Source organism: Tursiops truncatus, chromosome 8, assembly GCF_011762595.2.
Source record: "Tursiops truncatus isolate mTurTru1 chromosome 8, mTurTru1.mat.Y, whole genome shotgun sequence".
Lineage (NCBI taxonomy): Eukaryota > Metazoa > Chordata > Mammalia > Artiodactyla > Delphinidae > Tursiops > Tursiops truncatus.
Genome location: NC_047041.1, coordinates 83120791 through 83144991, shown reverse-complemented (window position 1 = coordinate 83144991; position 24201 = coordinate 83120791). Strand labels below are relative to the sequence as shown.

Sequence of the window (24201 nt, the reverse complement as noted above, 5' to 3'; positions counted from 1 at the left end):
AGAAAAGTGGTGAGGCACAAATTTGTCCCCAACGATCCGTATTAATGGGAAAAAATAGAGAGCATGTTAGATTTCAAAATATATTTTTATTCATATGTTGCCCCAAGAATGTATTCTACATTTTAATTCATGCGACTCCAAAATGGTGAAGCCACATTATTCAGGAGAAACTGGAAATCTGTCTAGGTTCCTTCTTCAACACTTCCACCTAGAGTTTCCTCTCTCTAGTGTAAATGTCTCTCTTATTGGCCACAAAGGATAGGAAGGTATGCTAAATAAGTAAAAACTCAAAAAAAAAGCCTTAAATATGAAAGTATTTAGGGTAAAGGGTTATGATGACTGTAATTTACTTTCAAATACTTAAGCAAAAACAAGATGAAGCAAATATGGCAAAGTATTAATAATGATTAAATCTAGGTTATGGTATATAGGCATTCACTATACTACTATATTTTTCTGAAGTTTGGAAATCTTTATAATAACAAAAAGAGAGATTTGTATAATTTAAAAAAAAAAAGGGAGGAAGGGAACTTAAAGATTTTTTGTAAGCCTCAAACCCAGAATAGTAAAGTATTGATTATATTTATTTTCTTACAGAGAAATCTGGGCCCGATTTTTAGCTTTTGAAAGTAATATTGGTGATCTAGCTAGTATACTCAAAGTGGAGAAAAGACGGTTTACAGCATTCAAAGAAGAGTATGAAGGCAAAGAAACAGCTTTACTGGTAGATAGATACAAGTTCATGGATTTATATCCTTGCTCTGCAAGTGAACTAAAAGCGCTTGGGTATAAGGTATGTACTTGGGCTCAAGATGTGTGTAGTGTCTTTACTTTCCTAATGTTTTAGAATAGTTCATGGATAAACTTCACTCTAAAGTAAATTCTGAAATAGAAATTAATCGAGCTTTAGAATAGATTTGAAGAATAGAAAAAAGTTCAGGGATTTTCCTTGGGTTTGTGAAATATTGACTATCAACAATACTGAACAAAATGAGAATTAAAATGAGATTTAACAAACTTTCTTTCCTGGAAATTGTTAATGCCTTATATCTTATGTCTTGTGGGCAGATGGAGGAGGTGGGTGAAGGAAGAAAAACAAAAGAAAATCTGAATGTCACTTAGGTTAGTTTTTCTCTAATAGCTCTTAAGACTGATGTGTGTGTTTTGACAGGAGATCATATATAGTAATTCCTGCTATATATTTTGTAGATATAATGAAGAAACATTATAGCTTATTAAATCCATAAAGTTCCTTGAAGGATTTGTATCTTTAAAACAGGGCTCCTTCAGTGGGGTCCTTTAGGAAATTAGCTTATCTAGGAATGGAACTCTTCTGTTTGGACTACTGAGTCATAAGGAAACAAATATGGAACCTGAACTCATTCAGGCCAAAGGGAAAGATTAATGTTTACACACTCCTAGAAATAGCCCTTTCTGAGAAGACCATTGTTCTATCATTTCTTGATTTTTCTGTGTCATGTGAACAAAGACAGACCAAGATGGAAGCCCAAAGGGAAGCTATATCCACAAGAGTCCTCGATTGGTCCCCTTAAGCCAGCCGGCATTAGGATGTTCCTCACCATCACTCTGTATTTCCTCACTGCCCTCTTTTAGCCTGGGTCTCACTGGCTAAACCAGATTAAAATAAACTTCAGACCTTTTCATTAATGGAAGCTCCAGTTGTGTGCCAGCCCCATGTTCCTATTCTGAACTAAGGGGTTACTGCTCAGGGATCAGCAGGTTCTGCTTCTGGTTTAACTACTTCTTAATGAAAAGCCAAAGACATTTGAAGATTATGTGGAATTTTTAGGCTATTTCAACTTTGCCAAGATGAAAATGGAAATTAAGGAAGTTAATGAAAAGATCTTACTAAGTAGAACTACTTCTTGAATATGAATTTTCCATCTTGTATTCGTTTCTGTTCTTTTATTTGGAAAGGATTATTATACTTTTGTGTGTCACACATAAGTGAGAGAGGGAAAGAAAGAAAAAAAAGTAATTCCCAGTAGGCATACTCATTTAGATCTGCCACCAAATGCATATGAGCAAACTCTGAGAATATGAAATTCTCTTATAGCCCTTGATGGTGGCAAAAGAGGCTCTTTTGGTTTTAGACAGATTGACACTGGTTACCTGTAGCAGAGGAACTTCTCTGGGATAGGGCCTCTTTAAGAGGTAGCATGTTGCTCCCTTTGACATATCTCAGAGGGTTGCTTTCAGCTCTGGCAGGCATTGCTGGGACACTGAAAAGAAGACTGGATGGGTGTGAGGTCAGAGAGGCCTGTGCTCTCAAATCCTCTACTTCTTAGCCATCTAACATTGGAGACAGCAGAACCTCTTTTGAGTGTCAGCTTCTTCTGTAAAATGGAGGTGTTACTATTTGCCTCCTCAGAGAGGGAATAAATGGCAAAAACTGACAAATAGTGGTTGCTCAACAAACATTCCTTCCCCCCTATAACAGTATTTTGGGAGTAATTTTTCATTTCATTAGCAAAATCTTAGGAACTAATGTAAGTGATGATAAGCTTTATGTTAGGTTTCATGAAACAGCACCTTACTTAATCCAGCTTCTTCACTTAGAGAACCTGGTAGATGATGTTCAATTTTAGTGGAAGGGAGTTATCAGGAAAATATCTGAAACCGCAGATTTTCTTCCAAATTACCCCACCTCTACCTGGTATGTATTACCTACAAAAGCTTGTATCTATCCTACAAGTGTCCCACCTGGCGACACTGAGTCTAATGATTCTTAACACTGGTCTTTACAGCCCTTTAGCTTTCCTTGTTAACAACCTTTACTGTCATGGAAGTTCTCGCTTATCTTTCTCCATTCTCTCTATGGTTTTAACCCAGTTATTCACAGTGTATCCTCAAGATTGTAGAATTGCACAGTTATACTCTATAAGTCCCTTTTTCAGGTTTAGGATTCTTCTGTTCTGCATTTTCAGGATGTCTCCCGTGCTAAGCTAGCAGCTATAATTCCAGACCCAGTTGTAGCTCCTTCTATAGTGCCTGTTCTGAAAGATGAAGTGGATAGAAAACCAGAATACCCTAAACCAGACACTCAGCAGATGATTCCATTTCAGCCACGACATTTAGCACGTAAGCCATGACTTTAGATCCAGTACTGAGACCTCAGTTTGTTTGTTGGTTTAACTGGAGAGGTGTGGGGGGCAAAGTAATGTGACCTTTCCATTGTAGGTTAATAATTAGACTCAGGGTCACTATGACAGGTGGTTTGGCTGTAATCTTTGAACCAAGATGAGTTTAAAATGTCTTAAAAAAGAAAAAAACAAAACCTCATTGATCCAGATTGCAGTAACCCATTTTGGCAGTGATACTTAAGACAGTTTTCAGAAATGCTGCTACATACAGATTACCTGCACAGCTGGAAACTTACTTTGGTGATGTTATTTGGTATCGTTTATACTTACTAATGGGTAGTAGCCTCTCTGGATTCTATTTGAACAGGGCCCTTATGATTAAATATGTTACTGTGTAACTGACTTTAAATGGGATTGCTGAAAAAATGACTTGTGAGGCTTAGGCATGATCTTTGACAAAAACTGACTAGCTCAGCGCCTGGGTTGCCTTATGCAAAGTCACTTGTTTACTTTTCTGCCTCCCAGTGGCCATGGGGTTGAGACTGCTTTCACTGTCTCACCCACTTGCGTTTGGTCAAACATATAAAGCACTAAAAACATTTTAAGATGTCCAGAACAAAGCAACATGACTATTTGTACATAGTAATTTATGTACAGATTACTTATGTTGGTTCATTACATGTGCAGAAACTCTTCCATCCCATTTGATTCCTACTTTTCTTTCTTTTACAGCTCCGGGCTTACACCCTGTCCCTGGTGGAGTGTTCCCAGTACCACCTGCAGCAGTTGTTTTAATGAAACTTCTCCCTCCTCCTATTTGTTTCCAGGTTTGTTCACTATTTTCATGATAGATATTTGCTCTATGGGTAATTATAGTAATTGTGTGCTTTTTCTCTTGTATCATGGGAAATGCAAAGCAGGGCTATTTTGTCAGATTATTGGGGATTAAATTTTCTTTGTGTCAAAATAGGGTCCTTTTGTACAAGTGGATGAACTGATGGAAATTTTCCGAAGATGCAAGATACCAAATAGTAAGTGATGAGTCTCCGTTACTAGAGTGGAATTCACATTGTTGTTTCCTAGGCAGGAGAGACTGTCATTCTTTGGCACTGAAGTTTCCAAAACCAGCTAGCCATCTTGCAGAAGTACAGTGACACCTAGGAGGGATCCTTTGGATCTCTTTGGTACAGAGAGGCTTGTTCATGTTCTTATTCTTCTAAGAAAAACATCATAAAAAGCGTATCTTTTCTATTCATGTGAACATGCACTATCAGGTTTGGCTTATGAAAATAATTTTATTAATTTTAACAGCAGCTTTTTTGTATTTAACTATTCAATAGTATCAGTAGTACTATCTCAGAATTTCCTAATAGGAGGCTACAAAATTATAAAGTATCCAAAGTAGTACACACATATTCCTTCACAGTAGCATACTTTTAAACATCCTCCAACAACAGTCCTTTTTGTTTTGCTTCAATAGCAGTTGAAGAAGCTGTGAGGATCATTACTGGAGGAGCCCCAGAGCTAGCTGTAGAAGGCAATGGCCCGGTGGAAAGTAATGCAGTACTCACCAAGGCTGTCAAAAGGCCCAATGAAGATTCAGACGAAGATGAGGAAAAGGGAGCTGTCGTTCCCCCTGTTCATGACATTTACAGAGCAAGGCAGCAGAAGCGAATTCGGTGAAGCAGGCACAGAACCTGCCTCAGAAAGAAAACTCCTATCCAGGATTCCTTTTGCCTCTTAAGTCATATGTTTAAAAGAGACAATGCTTTGTTACAAAGTTCTTGGAAACAAAGTTGTATTGTCATTGGTGCCTCTATTCATATGCTTCTTGAGAAAAACCAACCAACCTATGTGAATTTTAGGATTTGGAACAGACCTATGCTCTAAGAAAAATTAGGTTTTCAAAAATGTGAGAAGAGTACAAAGTGGCAGAACCACATTTTGTTCCCGCTTCAAGGGTGTCTTGTATGTACCACTTGAAGACTTGTGGGTTTTCAACAGTTTTATTTTAAAAACTGGATGGTTTATGATTGTAAAGCATTTTATCACATTTTCTGAAAACAACAGCTGTTCTTGGTTTGCTTATGTAGAGTCCTGCCTTATTGTTTGTTTTATTTATGGCAGAATGTACGGAATCGGTTTTGTAGTTTAAAATTTTAAAAAACAATCCTTTAGAAAATAAAAGGATCTCAAAAAGTCATGTCTCTTGCTGCTGCTTTCATTCAGATTTTATCTGAAATAGCTACTTACGTTATTTAGCCAATACTGTTTAAAACTAAAGGTCAACAATGTAAGGAAAAGTCATCCTGTATTTACTATATATACACTTAACTGTTGTCCTTTCCTGGTCTTTTTTGCTACTATTTGAAAACATGAGAGATCCATTTTTAAGAGGCAAATTAAACATTTTAGAAATCTTCAAATATGAATGCATTTTTCCCAAATTAAATCTGAGGGCGATAGAACTGAGATATTTTATCTTTCATGTCTCTTAAAAGCAACATAAGTATGGGAATTCCTTTAACCACTCACTGTCTTGCTCTCACATAAACATATTTCAAAAAGTGCTCAGTATTCAAGAACATTTTTTTCATCAGCTAAACAAAGACAGCATTAAAGGAAACTACAGCCGAGTAACCAAAAACTAGCTACAGTGAGCAAAAACTTACCATAAAAATTAAAAGAATTAAGTTTTGCTCTTTTTTAGCAACGTTACCTCCTCTTGACTCATTTCTAGAAAACTAGACCAACAACTAGTTGAGCCTAAGGATTGTGATTCAGAATAAAAGCTAAAAATAAGGAAGGAAATAAGAGGAAAAGTACGAAGGCTATAAAGAGACAATCTTTGCACAATGGTACACAATTTAGAATTTGAATTCAAGTGTGATTAAATATCAGCTTCAAATATTTCTATAAAACCTATAATAAAAGGTTATCTTGAATCACTTTCTTATATAAATTTATACATAGCAAGGTCATATTTACCTAAGTTGATCACAAGCATATGTCTCCAGTATTTTCCCAGTGAAGCTGAGAAAAATTTCCTCAAAACAAAGTCAGCTGCCTCTACTTCAGATTTTGTTATCTTCCTAAGTATCATTTTCAAGCTGTGTGGGTTTTTTTTTAATATCATGGTTATCAACAACACAATCTGAAAGGCATAAGTAGTACCATATAGCATAAACTTAAAAATATAGAGATATGGAATCTTTCCTGAAGTGCTATCTTGGGTAGTGTATTGAAGAAGACAAAATGGTTTCAAATACCTGTAATGGTCTGTAACAGTGTTCCCATGTGACAAAAGAAAGCCACGTGATTGAGTATGGAAAAATGCCTTTTTTTTTTTTTTTTAGCATTGTAATAAGAAAACACACACGTACACCCCTACCTACCTTGGGGAAAAGTGCTGCTAAGGACTGTTAAGGCCATTATGTGTATTACAACTGCTCCTACTACATTCATTTCTAAGACTTTTTCCCCTAGAAATTATATGACCTTTAAACTTAAAAAGGATTATTTCTTAAGAAAATATTTTCTAATGTTCTACCTGATATATATATGAACTTTTAGTTTTTAGTATGATTTTGTCTGAATGTTTGATAATTCCTTTTGTAAACACAGTGAACAAGTAGCATGATGTTAGAAATCTGAAATTATTTTTGGAAATCTATCTGCAGACTCTCATGGTATATATAGCCAGTCCTACGTGTCCAAGGTCTCTCATATATCCATATTGCTGGACCCAGAGAAATTACCAAGAGATATCCATATCTTTCCTCTTTATAAAAACAATGACAGCATCTCCCCACAATTCTAGAACTGGATAAAATTTAAGGACCATAAATGCTCCCTAAACAAAAATCAGTCAAACTCTGGCTTTTAGCACTAAATTTCGAACGAGAGATTTTACCTATGTTGCCACACATAGTAAAGTAAAAGGTTATAGCTACCTAGTAAATATAAAACTGATCAAATTGTACCACTGGAAAAGAATGAAAAAATATACCACTTTTGTCAACATATTGACCTTGGGCAATAATTATTAATTTATTTGGTAATTTTATAATCCTCTATTGGATATGCTTTCTTTAAAAAAATAAATTTATTTATTTATTTTTGGCTGCGCTGGGTCTTCGTTGCTGCACGTGGGCTTTCTCTAGTTGCGGCGAGCGGGGGGGCTACTCTTCGTTGTGGTGAGCGGGCTTCTCATAAATTCTGGTTTTTACATTTCAGTTCCGAAAGCAAACTTCATTAAAGTTGGTAGTTCTTACTTGACTGTGACGTTCAGCAAGTGAAGTTATATTTCATTTAGTAAAAATTTCAGAAGTCTTGAAAGGTAATTCATACCAAGTAACAAAACTCAGGTACCACATTACTAAGTAAAAACTTAAATATTCAACAGAAGTGAGCTTACCAGTCTCTGGGAATAAAAGTCCAAAAAACCAATTCAGTTTACTAAATTTTCTTCCCCGTCTGAGCCCTGACCAAATTTCTGCTTCGAGCTTACAGCAGACAGTACTTTAAAAAGCAGAGGCAACAAGAATTAGAAAGGGAAAAAAAAGTGTTACTTCGATTTTAAGGTTGCTTTTAAGTCAGAAGTTGCACTTAAAGGTTCTCAATGCTTAGTTCAGATAAAACAAACACAAAAATGGTGAAATCTGACTATTGCTACCAACTCCAGACACATCTGATTACTAAATTAAGTGACATTCCATCAAATCAGGCCTATAGATTAGTTCAGAAGGCAACGCAGTATGACAGAAACCCACACTAGGGGCAGTTTTAAGTAAAATTCTGCCTGTTCAGATTTCTGACACTTCTAGCTTTTTCTGAAAGTGTCAGTGAACATTTGATAGGTTAATAGAGGCTTTTAGGCCTAAAGGTTTTCCCCTCCCCCATCCCATGAAGTTGCTTTGAATACTGTGAATAAAAAGGCAATCCATTAAAATAGGTATACAATATAAAACCCAATATAAATACACAATTGCAAACATCACTGTAATTCTTTATTTAGATTATGTTTTCAATGAGATAGTGCCTTTTAATATGAGTTTCATAGCCCATCGTCCACTACCATTCAGTCATCCACTCATTTGTTCATTGATGCATTCATTTACTTCAAATGATATACAGGTGGAAATGGGGAGAAACCACTGGGGTGGAGTGAACGGCAGCAGATACGAAAAGTAAGATTGCAGCTCTAGCACAGAAGAGATGAGAAAAGAAAATAACAGTCTTGGGACAGGACAGGAGGAAAACCTTCCCTACAGGCCTGTAAAATGTGCTTGACTGAAGGGAGGTTGGGCACCAACAGTCGAATCTGTCATGATAACAGATATGCACCTACAGGCAGGGTTATATGCTCTCCTTTGTTGCTAATAAAGTCATTCATAGTCCTTTTGCATGTACAAAGCATTCTAATATCCATTATCAAATTTAATCCTCCCAGGAAGTGTGAGTTAGGAGTATGCTCATTTTACGGGTGAAAATACAGAGCCCAAGGAAGAATGATTAGCCCAACATCACATAACCTTGCAAGAAGGCAACAGAGGAAAAACTCAACCCAGATCTTCCTCTAAATCAGGAACTTTCTGCACAATCCTACTGCAGTCTACTTAAGTTATTAAGTCCAGTCAGATTTACTACAGAATGTCAGACTTGGAAAGGCTTGTAAGGTTAAATCCAGTCCTTTCATTTTATAGGTACTGGAAATGGGTCCTGATTTGCTCGAGCTAATCACGTAACAGAAATAGGATCAAAACTCTGGTTTCTTGACAGCTCCCAGTCTTTCCACTCTACCACCCTGCCTCAAAATTAAAAGAAATACAAATGTTATACACAGAAATCAGGGCATGCCAAAATGTCACTGGAAATCAAACAGCAAACACCTATTCCCTCCCTTTGAAATTCACCAGGAAAGTAGGCTGCTCTATTCCCAGGTATCTTAAGACTCTGGAGAAAGTAAAATAAGCCACAAAAACAGAACTGCTAAATAATCCATTCAGAATTGTCAGCCAGTATGTGCACATTATGTGCCTATTGAGTCAAACTTTTTAATAACTTCTCTTCACAGAGAAAAAAATTCCTACACACCTGTCCACTGCATTAATCAGTAAGATATATCAGTGTAACTCTGACCTGAAGTATATTTATAAAGGGCTACATAAACGATCACATTTTACAGCTTGCTTTAGAATAAGATTAAAAAATATACATATGTAGAGTGAGAATCCACCCAATCAGTTGAGAGCTGACAAGGCAGCAGTCACCGCTCTAGACATTCATTCATTCATTCATTCAGGAGACTATCAAAGAAATCTACCTGACCTGCTGATATCAACCCAACTCTCAAGGCAATCAGTTCTACCCACCTGCAGTGAAATACTAGTGCCCAATAAACTCAGCACTTCCACAAGACATGTTTTCCACAAACCTGTTAGGCAGGAAACCACATCAAATGCAATCAGTATGCAGTATATAACCCAATTCAATTCTGAAGGATAATTTATACGCCAAAGCTATTTCTGTCTTGGAGGGAGAGCTGTAGGGGGGAGTTCTAAGTAGATGCTTAGCAAATGTTTCCTGAGTGACTAAATGAACTAAATGAATTTTCCTGGCCCTTAGTGATAATCCTATGAGATTCCAGGAAGAAAACTAGCTCACTTATCTTCAAAGAGCAGCAACAAAATGATTCAATATGAATATTGTGATTCTGAACTCTGCCGTCTTCATTCTGGCTTCTGTAGAATTCCACCAGTGGACACTGAGGTAGTGGGGGCCACAGGAGTCTGTGAAGCTCCCTGTTATATAGGCATCAAGATTTCAAAGTGTTCAAACTTCACTCTATGTAGGAACCCATGAGGGAAAAGAAAGAAAAAAATCACCTAAGAGTTAACTCTTACAAAAGAAATCAAAATGAAGAAACTTTGAGATTTAGGGAAAATGGCTGCAGGAGCTGGTGACCCACCCTGCATCTGTGAGGGTAACGCTCCTCTCCGGCATCCTTGGCTGCGGAGGGAGGGACCCAAACACTGAGGCTGAGGCAAGCAAGAGTGCTGCCCCCAGGAACCTCATACTCTACAACCAGTGAGCACAGCTTCCACAGCAGCCTTATCTCCAGAAACAATTCCAGAGGTGACCTCATTGAATAAGCTACAAAAGATGTGATTTTGTTCTTTAAAAGTTCTACTTACCGAGCTTTCATCCCCTTCCAGTCAAACCTTGGAGGATTTGTCCTTCAGCCTAAACTTTATTAATATGACCTCTGACCACGTAACCCAGCATACATTTCTGACTGCAAGTAAAAATATTAGAAGCAAATACTTGGAGAAATCACATTCCCAGTATAACCTTCACTCCTCTGAAGCCTCGCATCACTAGACAGTGTACAGGGTGGATGTTTCCCCAACGCTGTCCCCAGCTCCACCCCAGCGCTCATCGGCTTGAATGAAGGGATTCCTTGCATGATTCTGGGAACTGGAGATCGCCCAACAACTTCATGGCTCTGTTTCTAACAAAATGTCCCTGTCTAAAATACACACAGGCACATGCGCACATTTTATTTTTTTTAACAGAACAGGTCACCTGTGAGAGCCAAGCTACCCTTTCAGTCACAGGATATGTCAGGAATTCTGGTCACTGAAGTTCCTCAATAAATACTGCTCAAAAACCAGGGATCTCCTATAACTTCGTTATCCAAGAAATAAGTGAGCTGACGCTATTTTACCTGAAAACACTTAAATCCAATGCTGGAATTCGAATCCAATCAATACATCTATGTATTGTATCAGAGTGAACTTTTCAGTAAGAACTTCAGACATCTGTCCTCTTCTATATATTACACTAACATATATTAAAAAAAAAATTTCTCCTTGACTTTCAAGGCATAAAAGTCACAGAATTTTCCTTTCTCTAGATCCCATAACTGCTATCATCCAGGCTCAGAAGTAATTTTGTATAAACAAGTAAGCTTTTTAAAATCAAATAACTCTCCTCTAGAACAAAAGGGTTCTGGGGCTCCAGCTAGCCCAGGCAGGGAGAAAGCAATAAATAGTGGGTGCGGGAGGTGTGTGGAGGCAGTAAGACTATATAAAGTCCTTCCAACACAAAATACCTGAAGGAAGGAGGGCTGGGCTGGGCAAGAGACGGGCAAGGGTCTAAACGCATCAAGGCCTGGTTCTGTTCACTCTGGGGTGGCTGTCAGATACTCTTGGGTGTCTGAAAGAAAAGCGAGCCAGATGGCAGAAGAGGTCCCAGGCTCCTGGGAGAGACGAGGCAGCTACGATCATGATAGGGTGTGGGTGGAGACACACGGCAGTCCACCCGTCAAAAGCTGAGTGCTACCTACAAAACTCACGATAACGAAAAGCTTCTCTGATTTGTAAACTTGCACTCATAAACACAAACCCTCAAAACAAGCCTTTTCAACAGTGATACACAATACTCTTCCTTTTGGCATCAGTGCTGTTAAATAGAAAGGTACTAAGCAGCCATTTTCCAAAGCAACACTACAGCTGAGAACAGGTCAAGTGGGTAACACTGCTGCTGCAGGGAGCACAGGCGTTAGGGTCTGACAAGGATCTTACTGAGGATCGCATCATAGTAGGGACTGAAGACCATCTTGTTATAGTTGACCAGGCGCACGAAGTTAATGGCAACTTCCTCCAGCTCTGTTTGAACTGGACCTAATCCCCCTGGGGCTGTGGGCAATGGCTTCTGATGACTGGAGACAAGGTAGGTTTCTAAGAAGGTCAGGATTCGGGAATCTGCGACAGAAAAGAAAGCAGTTGTTTGCTTCTTGGTCAGGGTGACTTTACAAGTTTCTATTTACGCTTCAGTTTTCAGCTTAAACATTACCTTTTCGGGAAAGTCTTCCCTGACCATCCGGAGGCACCTCCCACTTCTGAACATTCATCCCATTTGTACTGTACCCCCGCCCACCCCAAAGCTGGTCCGCTCCACGGGGTGGGACCATGCTCATCCTGTTCATCATTCTCTCCCCAACACCCAGCACAGTGCCTGCCATGAGGCCTGGACACCAGGCAAAGCCCAAAATACACTTGGAAAGCAAGGATAAATGTATGAACGATTAAGGGGAGATTAGGGTGCTGCCAAGTTCCGCTCTCAGAAGAGCAAGGCACACTGAGACCAACGTTAGCCATTGTTTAAGATCATATAAAAAGTGGGAGGAAAAATAAAGCAGGAAATGCAAGTTCAAAAGAGAAGAGAAAGGGACTTCCCTGGTGGCACAGTGGTTAAGAATCCGCCTGCCAATGCAGGGGATACAGGTTTGAGCCCTGGTCCGGGAAGATCCCACATGCCACGGAGCAACTAAGCCCGCGAGCCACAACTACTGAAGCCCGCGCGCCTAGAGCCCGTGCTCCCCAACAAGAGAAGCCACCACAAGGAGAAGCCCACGCACCACAACGAAGAGTAGCCCCCACTCGCCGCAACTAGAGAAAGCCCGTGCGCAACAACGAAGACCCAACACAGCCAAAAATAAATAAATAAATACATTTATTTTAAAAAAAGAAGACTCCAGCACTATTGGCTTGTGATCTAGATTTTCCCATAAGCCCACATGAAAGAAGCCTAAGCCTCCTTCTCCAAAGCCTGCAATGAAGGCCATGGAGTTGTGGGCCACTTGTCCTACTCTGAGGAATCATTTAGTTGGATGCTTCTTTAGCCCATCCCCTTCTATGATATTTTTGCACCCTCAGCTGCCAAAAAAGTGTGTGTGCAAAGCCGCACCTTGCAGATTTCATTACAAAAGCAATAGCGGCATTTATATTAAATGAGCGTTTTCAAACTTCACACCCAGCTCATGCCCTAGGGAACCTTCTCAGGTGCAACTGACTTACATCCTTTGGAGTCCAGTAACACACTTAACTGGCTGTGACTAAACAACCTAGATGACAGGACTAAGGCAGCAGCTTAGTAGCCAGTGGTCTCTTCACAGCACTTCCCCGCATCCCCACCCCAGTTGACAACAATGATCTCGACAGTCCGAGGGCCCTGCAGCATCAGGAGGCTCCTCCTGAGGGACCTGCAGATGAAACTGTGACTAATGCGGGCCTGGGATGAAATTTTAAAAAGTCATGGTATTAGAAGCACACCCACGTCACTGGTTCAGCCTCTACTCCAGCCTAGAATCTGATAACCACAGATCATTCTGCTTTTGCCTGAAGCCTGCTAACTTTTCATTATTTATAAGATGAACATCTATCTGAGTTCGTAAAGAAGTTAAGGAAGGACTTTACAATTAAATGACAATAATTTTAAAAATTAAATATTAGATGTAAAAATTAAATATTAGATGTAGTGAACAGAATCAACCAGTGATGATGGAAAGTCACAGCTCACATAGCAGAGTAATATATATATATATATATATGCCCCCTGCACTGGAAGTGCAGAGTTTTAACCACTGGACCGCCAGGGAAGTCCGGAGTAATATTTTTAATAACTGCGACTCATTAGTGAGTCCTCCCTATGCTGCCAGGTTCTGCAGTAAGCACCTTACATATCTTACCACCTGCAGTCCTCTCAGCAACCCTGCAGGTGCTGGTATTACCCCCTTTTAGAGATGATGAAACTCAAGTATCACGTCACTTGCTCAGGCTACACAGTAAGTGCTTGTAAAGAAAACCCGTCCTAGCCTTGTACTACAGCTATACTTTTCCCTTACCCTCGCGCCACTACCACATTCAAAACGCTTCTGACTCCAGATCCGGGGAAGAAGCGTCCCCACGCCAAGCAGTTCTCTGTGACCCCAGCTGGGCATCCTACAATTTTACTCAGTTCTGACACTACGCGCAGACAGCCTCAGATCCCACAAGTTAAGGGCTCAGGTCCACAAGACTGCCCCCGACTTCAGAAGCCGATCACAAGGAGGCGGCCCGCAGGTCATCCACAACTTCTGACTTGGCTACAAATCAGAGGTTGCCGTGACGTCCTCTCCCTTGGATTTTGATGATTTGCTAGAATAGCTCACAGAACTCAGGGAAACACTTACTTAGGTTTACCAGTTTATTATATAATAAAGGATCTGATAAAGGATACAAATGAAGAGTCGGAAGAAGCCATACATAGGGTGAGGTCGGGGAGAGTCCCGAGGGCAAGAGCTTCTGTTCCCGCGGAGCTGGGGTGCACCACCCGTCCACTACACGGATGTGTTCAGCAACCCAGAAGCTCTCCAAACCTTGTACTTTTGGGACTTCTGTGAAGGTTTCAGCACGTACGCATTTCTAGCCCCTCTCCTCTCTCTGGAGGATGGAGGGCGGGGCTGAAAGTTCCAAGCTTCTAATCATGGCTTGGTCTTTCGGGTGACCGGCCCCCACCCAGGAGCCCATCAAGAGTCACCTACTCAGAACACAAGACACTCCCAGCACCCAGGAAATTCCAAAGGAGGTAGGACCGGGTCAGGAGCCAAGGTCAGAGACCAAACACTAGAACAAAAGATGCTCCTAGCGCTCTTATCACTGAGGAAACTACCAGAGTTTCAGGAGCTCTGTGCCAGGGGCCAGGGGCAGACACCAGTATATTGTTTCCCACCACCTCACAGTGCTGGATGGAGCAGGGTTCTGAACCAAGACCGGTGATTCCAAAGCCAGAGCCCTCAGGACAGTGATGGCTGCCTAGTCACTTGGCCAAAGCTTCGGGTCGCCCTAATTGCACTACGGTGAATAATCACTCTCTCTTCACTCATTGGCACGCGTAATCCATCAAACCCTTCTAGATGCCCGCAGAGGGGCCTGTCTGCCAGCCCATCGCAGGCATACCCCTGGTCCCGCCTTCGCCCAAACGTACCCACGATCCTGCGGATGGGGTTGTCAGGACTGGCCATGGCCTGGATCTGGCCCTTGAGCACGGCCTCCTTGTCCGTGGTGAGGGGGCTGAATCCGCACAGGGAAAGGCAGCTGCTCACCTCCAGGCAGACTTTCTCCCCAACGGTAGTCAGGGCATCCTCCAGATGGAAGGAGCTTGAGCAGAGAAGGGAAGGAGAAGCCAGTGAAGAAAGGGCCCATCAACAAAGTGCACATCCCACCCCCAGCCCCGCCCAGCCCCCGTTTGGGGAGAGTCACAGCGACCAATTCACAGACTGATGGGTTCAAAGGGAAAACTGTGCCTCTTCCCTGCCCCGAGCCCCTCAGACTGCGTCCATCCAACTCAGGGGACTTTGTCTCTCTACCTGTCTCTCTCTGCCAGAAAGAACAGTGGCACGGGGAGGGCTCAGGTTATGCCTGGTCTAACAATCTAAAAGCTAACTTCTTGCTAGCATCTGTGTGGTGAAATAACCCTGGAACTGACTTAGGACTACCTTGGACACCTCTGGAGCAACACACCAGAAACCAGAAATGTGGCAGCCGCGGGACGGAGTGGGAGAGAAACTTTTCATTGGATACCACTTTGTCCCTTTAGGCTTTTGAAACACAGTGTATTAACCACTTTCAAAGAACAAATAAAACTGAAATCTAAAAGTTAAAATTCACACTTCGATTTCCTGGGGCTCCTGGGCTCCCCTGGAGTCTCTGTGGAGAGCCCTTGTGCTGGTGGGTGTTGTCTGAGAAGGCAATTGCCTTTGTCCTGGATCTAGAGGCTGTGTACAGTAGAATGAGTGTGAGCAAATGTGAGAGCCCCAGGACTTGCTGCTGGGGCCAGGGCGGACAAGGCAGGGCCGGCCTCCCAAGGAAGCACGGACAGGCCCTCCTCCTCAGTAGCTTTGACAGAGCAGTTTTACTGGAGGGGGACCTAGGTGACAGCCCAGGGCTACACCTGTGCAAGGGCCTCAGGCCAGGCCTCGCCTCAGCAAACACCCTGCAGGCCTGAGTCAAGACTGTTGAGCCTCAGGTCACAACTCGTGGACACGCCCCTCATCGCACTGAACACATGCAAGCTGTGTGCAAACTCAGCAGCCAATTCCTCCACTTTGTAAGGAGGAGGAGAAGGTTTGGGGACATGCCACTTGAAGAATCCTCTGAGGTGGACCTTGTCAGATACAGGTTAACTTAGAAACATTCAAAAATATTCTATATGCTGGAAACCACATAAATCACCTAATCTGATTTCACTGCAGAAGCAGTTGCCCTCACACAAGTGTGGACTGGTGCTGGTTGATAGATAATCCATTTACACTCAGCACAAAATGTCTATGAGGAGTGTTTTCCGCAAAGGGCGGAAAACTTTAGTCACATTCACACACTCTGGAGGAATGCAGCTTGTTTCTTATTTGACCTTTCCCTAGGACTGTGTTGACCAAACTATTAGTTGATTATGAAAGCAATTCACTGGGTAGCAACCAGTATTTTTTTTCTTTTTAATGGGACAAGAATAGAATAGAAATATCAGGAAGTATTAAGCACAGTTGGGTAAGTTTCACTTTGTGAAGTTTTTATTGCAGTTACATGTGTGTCCAAGTATGCACTGTCACCACGGAAGATGAATTTCTTACTATGCGTCCTGGTCACAAACATTTGAAAGCCACTGTCCTAGAGCCTTGCTAATCAGCCCTGGAGTGGACTCTAACTTTGACCGTGTGACCCTGAGTAAATCCTGCGGGGTGAAGAACGCTGGAGTGCCAGGTTTCCTCAGTCTCTGGCGAGTGGCCCCAATTCTGCCTTACACTGCAGACCCCCGCTCCAGTCTGCTCCCCGCCACCCGCTGCCTCCCACCATCTGTTGAAGGCCCTGGTCGCCAGAGCTCTCCGTCACTTACGGCAGATGCATATCTGTGAGCAGAATCTTCACAATCATCTTGAGTTTCTCAGCAAAGTCGGCCCGGCTGGAAATTCCTGGGGCTGCCATGCTGAACGTGACCAGCAACACGGCCCCCAGGACGGTCAACTGCTCCAGCTGGAGCTGGAACTCTTGGAAGCGAGAATGGTCCATCAAAACTGTCTGCAATGAATAAAACAGAAATCATCCTGAGCTGCAGGTCTGGGCTGTCACCGGCAGAGGGCAGTGGGGCCGCAGCCCATACAGAGGCCTCTGAAGTTCCCCTGAGGATTTTCTAGTCCTTTCAGAGCCGGCCATAAGGGAGGCAGGTGTGAATTCTTCCACCGCAGCGCCCCTCTCCCTTAGGAAGGCTGCAGTACAACATAAGCCAGACTGGGTGTAAATCCAGACTTCATCATTTAATAGCAGCACAACCTCATGCAGGTTTCTTCAACTCTGAGCCCTAGGCAAAATGGGGATTCCTCCTTCACAGTGCTGTTTTAAAGACGAAAAAAGGGGAGAGGGATAAGATGGGAGACTGGGATTGACAACATACACTCTACTATATATAAAATAGATAACTATTAAGGACCTACTGTATAGCACAGGGAATGCTACTCAATACTCTGTAATGACCTATATGGGAAAAGAATCTAAAAAAGAGTGGATATATGTATATGTATAACTGATTCACTTTGCTGTACAGCAGAAAGTAACACAACACTGCAAATCAATTATATTCCAATAAAAATTAAAAAGAAAGAAAGAAAGATGAAAAAAGACCATGTATATAAAGTGGCTGGGACTTCCCTGGTGGCGCAGTGGTTGAGGATCTGCCTGCCAATGCCGGAGACACGGGTCCGATCCCTGGTCCAGGAAGATCCCACAGGCCGCGGAGCAACTAAGCCCATGAGCCACAACTACTGAGCCTGTGCTCTAGAACCCACAAGCCACAACTACTGAGCCCACGTGTGGCATCTACCGAAGCCCGTGTGCCTAGAGCCTGTGCTCCGCAACAAGAGAAGCCACCGCAGTGAGAAGCCCGTGCACCACAATGAAGAGTAGCCCCTGCTCGCCGCAACTAGAGAAAGCGCACGCACAGCAGTGAAGACCCAACACAGCCAAAAATAAATAAATAAATGTATTAAAAAAAGAAAGATAATAATAAAGTGGCTGGCACAGCCAGCACTCAATAAATAGGAATTACATCATTAGATGGGAAAGAGTAATGAGGTACACAGGGGGCCAACTCATCCCAGTTTTTCCAGGAGTGGCCTGGTTTAAAACTGAAACTCCCAGGTCCTGTGAACACTTCCCCTCCCCATACCCATTCCCAGTCCTGGGTAAACCAGACAACCAACCACCCTATCCAGGGCACAGGAGGGAAGGAGGGGAGAAATACACTTATTCACCTCAGTATCCCCCTCAGTATCCAGCACAAAGGAGGCTCTCAAGAACTGGGAAGTGAATAAAGAAAGAGAAAAATGAACGATACGTAGAAAAAGTAGGAATGACATAATACCTGGAAAGTAGTCAGTGAGTGAATTTCCATGACGGCGTCCCCGTGTTATTGACAGGCCTGGGCGCTGCCAGGCCAAAGTCTTCTGTGTGGGGTGAGGTAAAGGGAAGTGGAAAGGCTGAGGAGATATGGCTTCTGATCTGAGTTTTTACAGATGAATCAAATATTAAGGCCCAGTCTTGCTATAAGAAACTGACACACCAAATCGAGACATTAACGACGTGGAGTCTTAGCCCAGAATTCTCCCTAAGAAGTAAAAACCACCTTTGAAGGCTGAGACTCCTCTATGGTTAAACAGAGAGGCTTCACCAGTCTCTTTTTTGACTTCACTTTGTTACAGGGCAGCACCCTTGCTTTGCAGCCTCGTAGCAGTATGCTGTACTTGGGTTTAGGATGCAAAGGATTTCCAAGGATCAATTCTGAGAGTAGACATCTGTCCCCAGTGAAAACACCATTTTCCCCACGGCTATCTTTGCAGAGAAATGTCTGCAGGAGAGAGCAGAGAGCATGGCACTCTGCAGGAAGGAAGCTCCCCACCCCCACTTCAATATCCCCTTGAGAGGCTGCTCTGGCACAAAACAGGGAACTCAGAGGCAAGAGGTGAAACCTTAGGCTCACAACATCTTAAAAAGAAAAATAAGGAACCGAGAAAGAAACTTCGAGAAGTAGCAGGATATGAGACTAGAGATAAGAAGCGTGAGTGCCCTCAAAAAAGAGGGGGAGTCTAGACGCCAAACCAGCTATTTGCTGGGGGAATCCCCTGTTAGTCATGTCTTTAAAGGACTCCTGCAGTTAGAAGCACTTACTGTGAAAAACATACAAAGAAAAAAAATATTGCTCTAGGCTTCCCTGGTGGCGCAGTGGATAGGAATCCGCCTGCCAATGCAGGGGACACGGGTTCAAGCCCTGGTCCGGGAAGATCCCACATGCTGCGGAGCAACGAAGCCTGTGCACCACAACTACTGAAGCCCGCGTGCCTACAGCCCACAAGCCACAGCTAGAGAAAGTCCGTGCACAGCAACAAAGACACAATGCAGCCAAAAATAAATAAATAAATTTTAAAAAATATATATTGCTCTGCATGGAAGGGGAAGAAGTTTCTTTAGATAAAACTGAAAAGCACCGTCACTGTTAGGGTTTTCATCAAGATGAGTAAAAACAGGACAGAAGCTCAGCAGCACAAATTAGAAGCCCCATACACTGCTGGTGGGACTGTAAAATGAGGCAGGCGCTTTGGAAAATAGTCTGGCAGTTCCTCAGAATGTTAAACTTAAGAGTCACCACGTGACCCAGCAATTCTAATCCTAGGTACATACTCAAGAGAACTGAGAACACATGGCCACACAAAAACTTGTACACAAATATTCAGAGCAGCACAATTCACAATAGCCCAAAAGTTGCCCATCAGTTGTCCATCAACTGATAAATGAATAAAGCAAAATGGGGTATAGCCATACAATGGAATATTTTTCAGCCTTGAAAAGAAATGCTGCCACAAACAACATCGTGGATGAACCTCGAAGATATTATACTAAGTGAAATAAGCAAGTCACAAAAAGACAGATACTGTGTGATTTCACTCATATGAGGTAGCTAAAGTAGTCAGATTCAAGAACACAGAGGAACCGGGGGAGGGAGGAGTGAGGAGTTAGTGTTTAAAGGGTACTGGGTTCCAATGTGTTCCATGAATGGGTGGCTGTGATGGCTGCAAAGTCATGTGAACGTACTTAGTGCCACTGAACTGTACACTTAAAAATGATACACTTTATGTTGTGAATATTTTAACGCAATAAAAAAAACTTAAAAAGAATGAAGTACTGATTTATGCTACAACACGGATGGACTTTATGCTAAGAAGCCAGACACAAATGGCCAAAATTGCCTGATTCCGTTTAAACGAAAAGTCCAGAATAGGCCAGATCCATAGAGACCTAAAGAAGATTAATGGTTGCCAGGGGGTGGGGGGAGGGTTGTGACTGCTAATGGGTACAGGGCTTCTTTCTGGGTGACAGAAATGTTCTGAAATTAAACAGTGCTAATGGAAGTGTAACTCTGTGAATGTACTAAAAACCAGTGAATTATACAACTTATAAGGGAGATTTTTCTGGTATGTGAATTGTAACCATTATTTTTTTTAAAGTTCAGCAGCACGAAAAAGAAATGAGCAGTCAGCACCTACTTCAGGGAAAGGTCTGTGGAGGTGGTCCCACTTCAGAAGCTTCAGGTACGCATAGTTCTGGACAGCAACAGGATCTGGCCCGGGACTGTCCCCAGAGCCAGAGGCCTCTCCCACAGCCGGCAGGGCATTTCTATACTTCTGATTCATAAGGTCATCTGCGGCTTCTTCCAGCCACTGGGTGACAAAGTCCAGGGAATCTGTGAAAAGCAAGGCTTCGAACATTACTGGAACGCTCTGGACGGATGCGTCCCAGAATTACTTTAGGGAAGATCATCCTGGAATTGTGGTAAAAGTATAAAGTACGGACTTTGGAATCAAACAGAACTCGGTTCACATCACAAGATTGCCAGTTACCAGCTGAGTGTTCTTAGATACGTCATTGTCTGACTATCAAGATTCTTAATACAAAGAAATGTCCACCACCACCCCACAGGCTGCTGTGAGGACTAAGCACGACAGTGGATATAAATGCCACCTTGGATGTTCAAAAGACCTCCACTCTCTTCTCTCCCACCCTGGCCACTCCTGCATGATACGTGGCTGGAAGCTCTGATAGCTCCAGCTCAGTGAGATGCAAAAATTCTTGCCCAGAGACAGATGGGACGAGACACTGACTAGAGTTTCCCAGTGTAAAGTATCCTCCACACTGAAGATGAGGCTTGTCCTTGTCTAGATCTTAGTCTTGTATCAATCTGGTTTACTTTCAGCCTTGCTGGGGTAGGGGTGGGGGGTAAGTTCTGTCACGTATTTGACACACACTGTGCAGTGTTTGGAGCACTGCGGGGTGGGGGGGTCGGGGGAATCTCAGTTGTTTTTCATCCGCCAGCATGCTTCCCCTACTTTTCTAAGCTGAATAATGCACCAGGGACTCTGAGGGACAGAAGAGAGAAGATGAGGTTTTTGTCCACATTGTATGAGCAAACACCCCTCTGACAGGACCTGGAACAGGTTGCAGCCCGGTCAGTGGAGGCCACCTTAAAACAAAATGGGCAGCCGAGGGCATGGGTGGAGTCCACTCTTCACTGCTGCAGCAGGACACTCCTCTGGTTCTGCCCACATGCTGATCACACCGAGCTCTTGGTTCCGAGCTTCGCTCTCCCTTTCGCCTCTGCAGACAGCATTCTGTAGGCAACCAGCTCTGGAAAACCTCGGCTTTCATGCTGTGAGTGATAAGCACTAGACTTGGACCGGCTCAGCGCCTGGGCCCCGGCTGTCCGCACCCGGCCCTCATACAAAGGCTCTTCAGCCTGTAAACTGCAACCCTGGTTTCTCCTGAGGGGCAGTAAAATACCGGGTGAGAAAGGGAGCTGTGTGGTCATCAATTCTGATCAAAAAGCTCTCAAAATCTGGGGACTTCCCTGGCAGTCCAGTGGTTAAGACTCTGAGCTCCCAATGCAGGGGGCACAGGTTCGATCCCTGGTCAGGGAACTAAGATCCCGCATGCTGCCTGGCACAGCCAAAATTTTAAAAAAAAACCTCTCAAAATCTATTACCACATCTGTAAAATTGGTTTAAAAAATACTGCCAACCTCGTAGGCTTACTGTGAGGTCACCTATGGCAACACACGTACACCCTTGGCACAAGCCTAGTACACAGTAAACACTAACCAATCTTCTAGGACTGCTCCTTCAACTCTGCCCTTTCTTGACTCCTCCTGGCCCTCAGGACCAGTTCCAACTTCTCTGCCTGGAGCTGGATGAGCAACTGTTGACCTGATCCTGGTCAGGCAACACAATCTATCCAGAGACTGCCATTTTCATCTTGTGACCCGCAAACTTAGAGGCTAAACGGAACTCGTAATAAATTGGAACTGAAGACTGCAGTTCACTTAGAGCATCAGCTGCCAGTGCAGAGACCGAAACAGCGCCCTAGAAATGAAACGTAGTTTGGATTTTAATTCATCTGTTTCCTGCAGTCATCTGAGTGGTTCATAAAAATGAGACTTTTTCTGGGTACAAAACCAGATTTATGCATATGGAAGAGAAGCAAAGTGAAATTTCTTGACGTACCTCATAGAGAGATTTATGCATATGGAAGAGAAGCAAAGTGAAATTTCTTGACGTACCTCATAGAGAGATTTATGCATATGGAAGAGAAGCAAAGTGAAATTTCTTGACGTACCTCATAGAGAGATTTATGCATATGGAAGAGAAGCAAAGTGAAATTTCTTGACGTACCTCATAGAGAGTAGAAAAGTGAGCTAAATAGTCCTAAGAAGTTCGTCATGTTCTTAAAACCAAGGCCAAGTATACAATTCACCTCAAACTGGTGTTTTCATAAAAACCCATTTAATTTAGGGCTTCTTTGTTTTTTTAAATTTCTGTTCTCCTCTCCTACTTACAGTTTTCTTGCTTGTCAACTAAGTTTTCAGGGCCTAACATCTTGTCCTTTTCGGTCTTCAAATTAGACTACTCCTGAAACGGGAGGGAAGGGGGCAGGGCACAACCTTTGAAAGAATGATATAGCCCAAGGGCATGACATAAACTGATTAGAACCAAATGGGTCCAAGATGGCGGACAAGTCAACTTCCACTAGACCTGGAGCCTCAGTATAGGCTCACTGTAACACATCAGCAAGCGAAATGATACACCCACAGGCGCCATGACAGTTCCCAGGCCCACCATAAGGATCAAAAAGTGGGCGGTGGCCCAATTCCTGGAAATCACCGCCCCTTCCTGAAATAGCAGGAATACTCCTCCCACTCATTAGCCTATAAATTACCCACCTCTATAAAAACTGACAACCCCATAGCCTGGTGCCTTTCTCACCTTCTGAGACGGCCCACACTCTGTGGAGTGTGTTTCTCTCTAAATAAATCCACTTCTTACCCATCACTTTGTCTCTCACTGAATTCTTTCTTCGATGAGATATCACGAACCTGAGCTTCATTAAGTCCTGAAACCAAGTGTGTGATCTCAGTTGGAAGACCGTGGGTTTTGGCTGGGTTTGAGTCCCAGCACGTGGGTTCAAGCCCCAATCTGAGGTGCACAGTTTCATTCTCATACTAAATTCTCATGTTGTTTTGAAAATATCATTATGCGGCAAGCTACAGCCACTAAAATGAAAAAGCACAGACAACGAACAGGCACCACAAAACATTAAACATACTTGGATGCTTCTCCAAAAACTCTTGAAACTGCTTCCTTTCATATTCAACTGACTGCTGCATGAGATGTGGCCTAATGCTACTGACAGCAAAGTTTGCCATATCCACTTTCATTAGGTCCAACACGGAAAAAATTGCCCTGAAAGAGATAAAAGGATTTATCACTGGGCGCTTGTAAAGTAAACACTGCTGTAAAAAAAAATGAAGTGAGCTGATTTGAGACAGTTTTTTCATCTCAGAAAGGGTGGCAAGAAAATTTGGAGAAGCCATGAGAACGCAGATTTAAAAAAACAAATTTAGAAGAAAGGACTGCAAATTTTTAAGTTGCTCTCTGTCCCCACCCTTGCCCCTAGGCAAACGTCACTTCCCCCACTGCCTGTCAGGCCCAGAGCTCTTTCTTTGGCTCTGGGTCAGCCCTCTTGGCTGCAGAGGAAGGACGGCCCCAGACCTGAGGTTAAGAGCAGAGAGTTCACCACCTGGTCTCCATGCTCACACAGGTTAATATGTTCACGGCAGGTTTTATGCTCTAGCTCTCATGGCATAACTGCTAGCTCACACTCTGAATGTAACCCATGGG

The 24201-nt window shown here is 42.8% G+C and overlaps 2 protein-coding genes across 13 annotated transcripts in view; one reads left to right on the top strand and one right to left on the bottom strand.

The window, feature by feature from the left end:
- CSTF3 (cleavage stimulation factor subunit 3) overlaps positions 1 to 5303 on the top strand; it is a 70025-nt gene extending 64722 nt beyond the window's left edge. For all 3 annotated transcript variants that reach the window (XM_004315965.3, XM_073808740.1, XM_019948044.3), the window contains exons 17-21: positions 598 to 793; positions 2949 to 3102; positions 3837 to 3931; positions 4075 to 4135; positions 4585 to 5303. In XM_004315965.3, the coding sequence (XP_004316013.1) occupies positions 598 to 793; positions 2949 to 3102; positions 3837 to 3931; positions 4075 to 4135; positions 4585 to 4787 (709 nt within the window). In that variant the 3' untranslated portion in view covers positions 4788 to 5303. The remainder of the gene's footprint in view (positions 1 to 597; positions 794 to 2948; positions 3103 to 3836; positions 3932 to 4074; positions 4136 to 4584) is intronic.
- Positions 5304 to 8091: 2788 nt separating this feature from the next.
- The window catches only part of TCP11L1 (t-complex 11 like 1), a 33497-nt gene continuing 17387 nt past the window's right edge, over positions 8092 to 24201 (bottom strand). For 7 of the 10 annotated variants that reach the window (XM_019948045.3, XM_073808741.1, XM_019948053.3 and 4 more), the window contains 6 exons: positions 23627 to 23763; positions 20518 to 20714; positions 16821 to 17002; positions 14916 to 15088; positions 11693 to 11872; positions 8092 to 10401 (listed from right to left, as the gene is read on the bottom strand). In XM_019948045.3, coding sequence (XP_019803604.1) covers positions 10322 to 10401; positions 11693 to 11872; positions 14916 to 15088; positions 16821 to 17002; positions 20518 to 20714; positions 23627 to 23763 — 949 coding nt within the window. In that variant the 3' untranslated portion in view covers positions 8092 to 10321. Of the gene's footprint in view, positions 11873 to 14915; positions 15089 to 16820; positions 17003 to 20517; positions 20715 to 23626; positions 23764 to 24201 lie in introns of all 10 variants that reach the window. The other 3 variants (XM_019948050.3, XM_019948052.3, XM_004315966.4) reach the window with 3 other exon arrangements.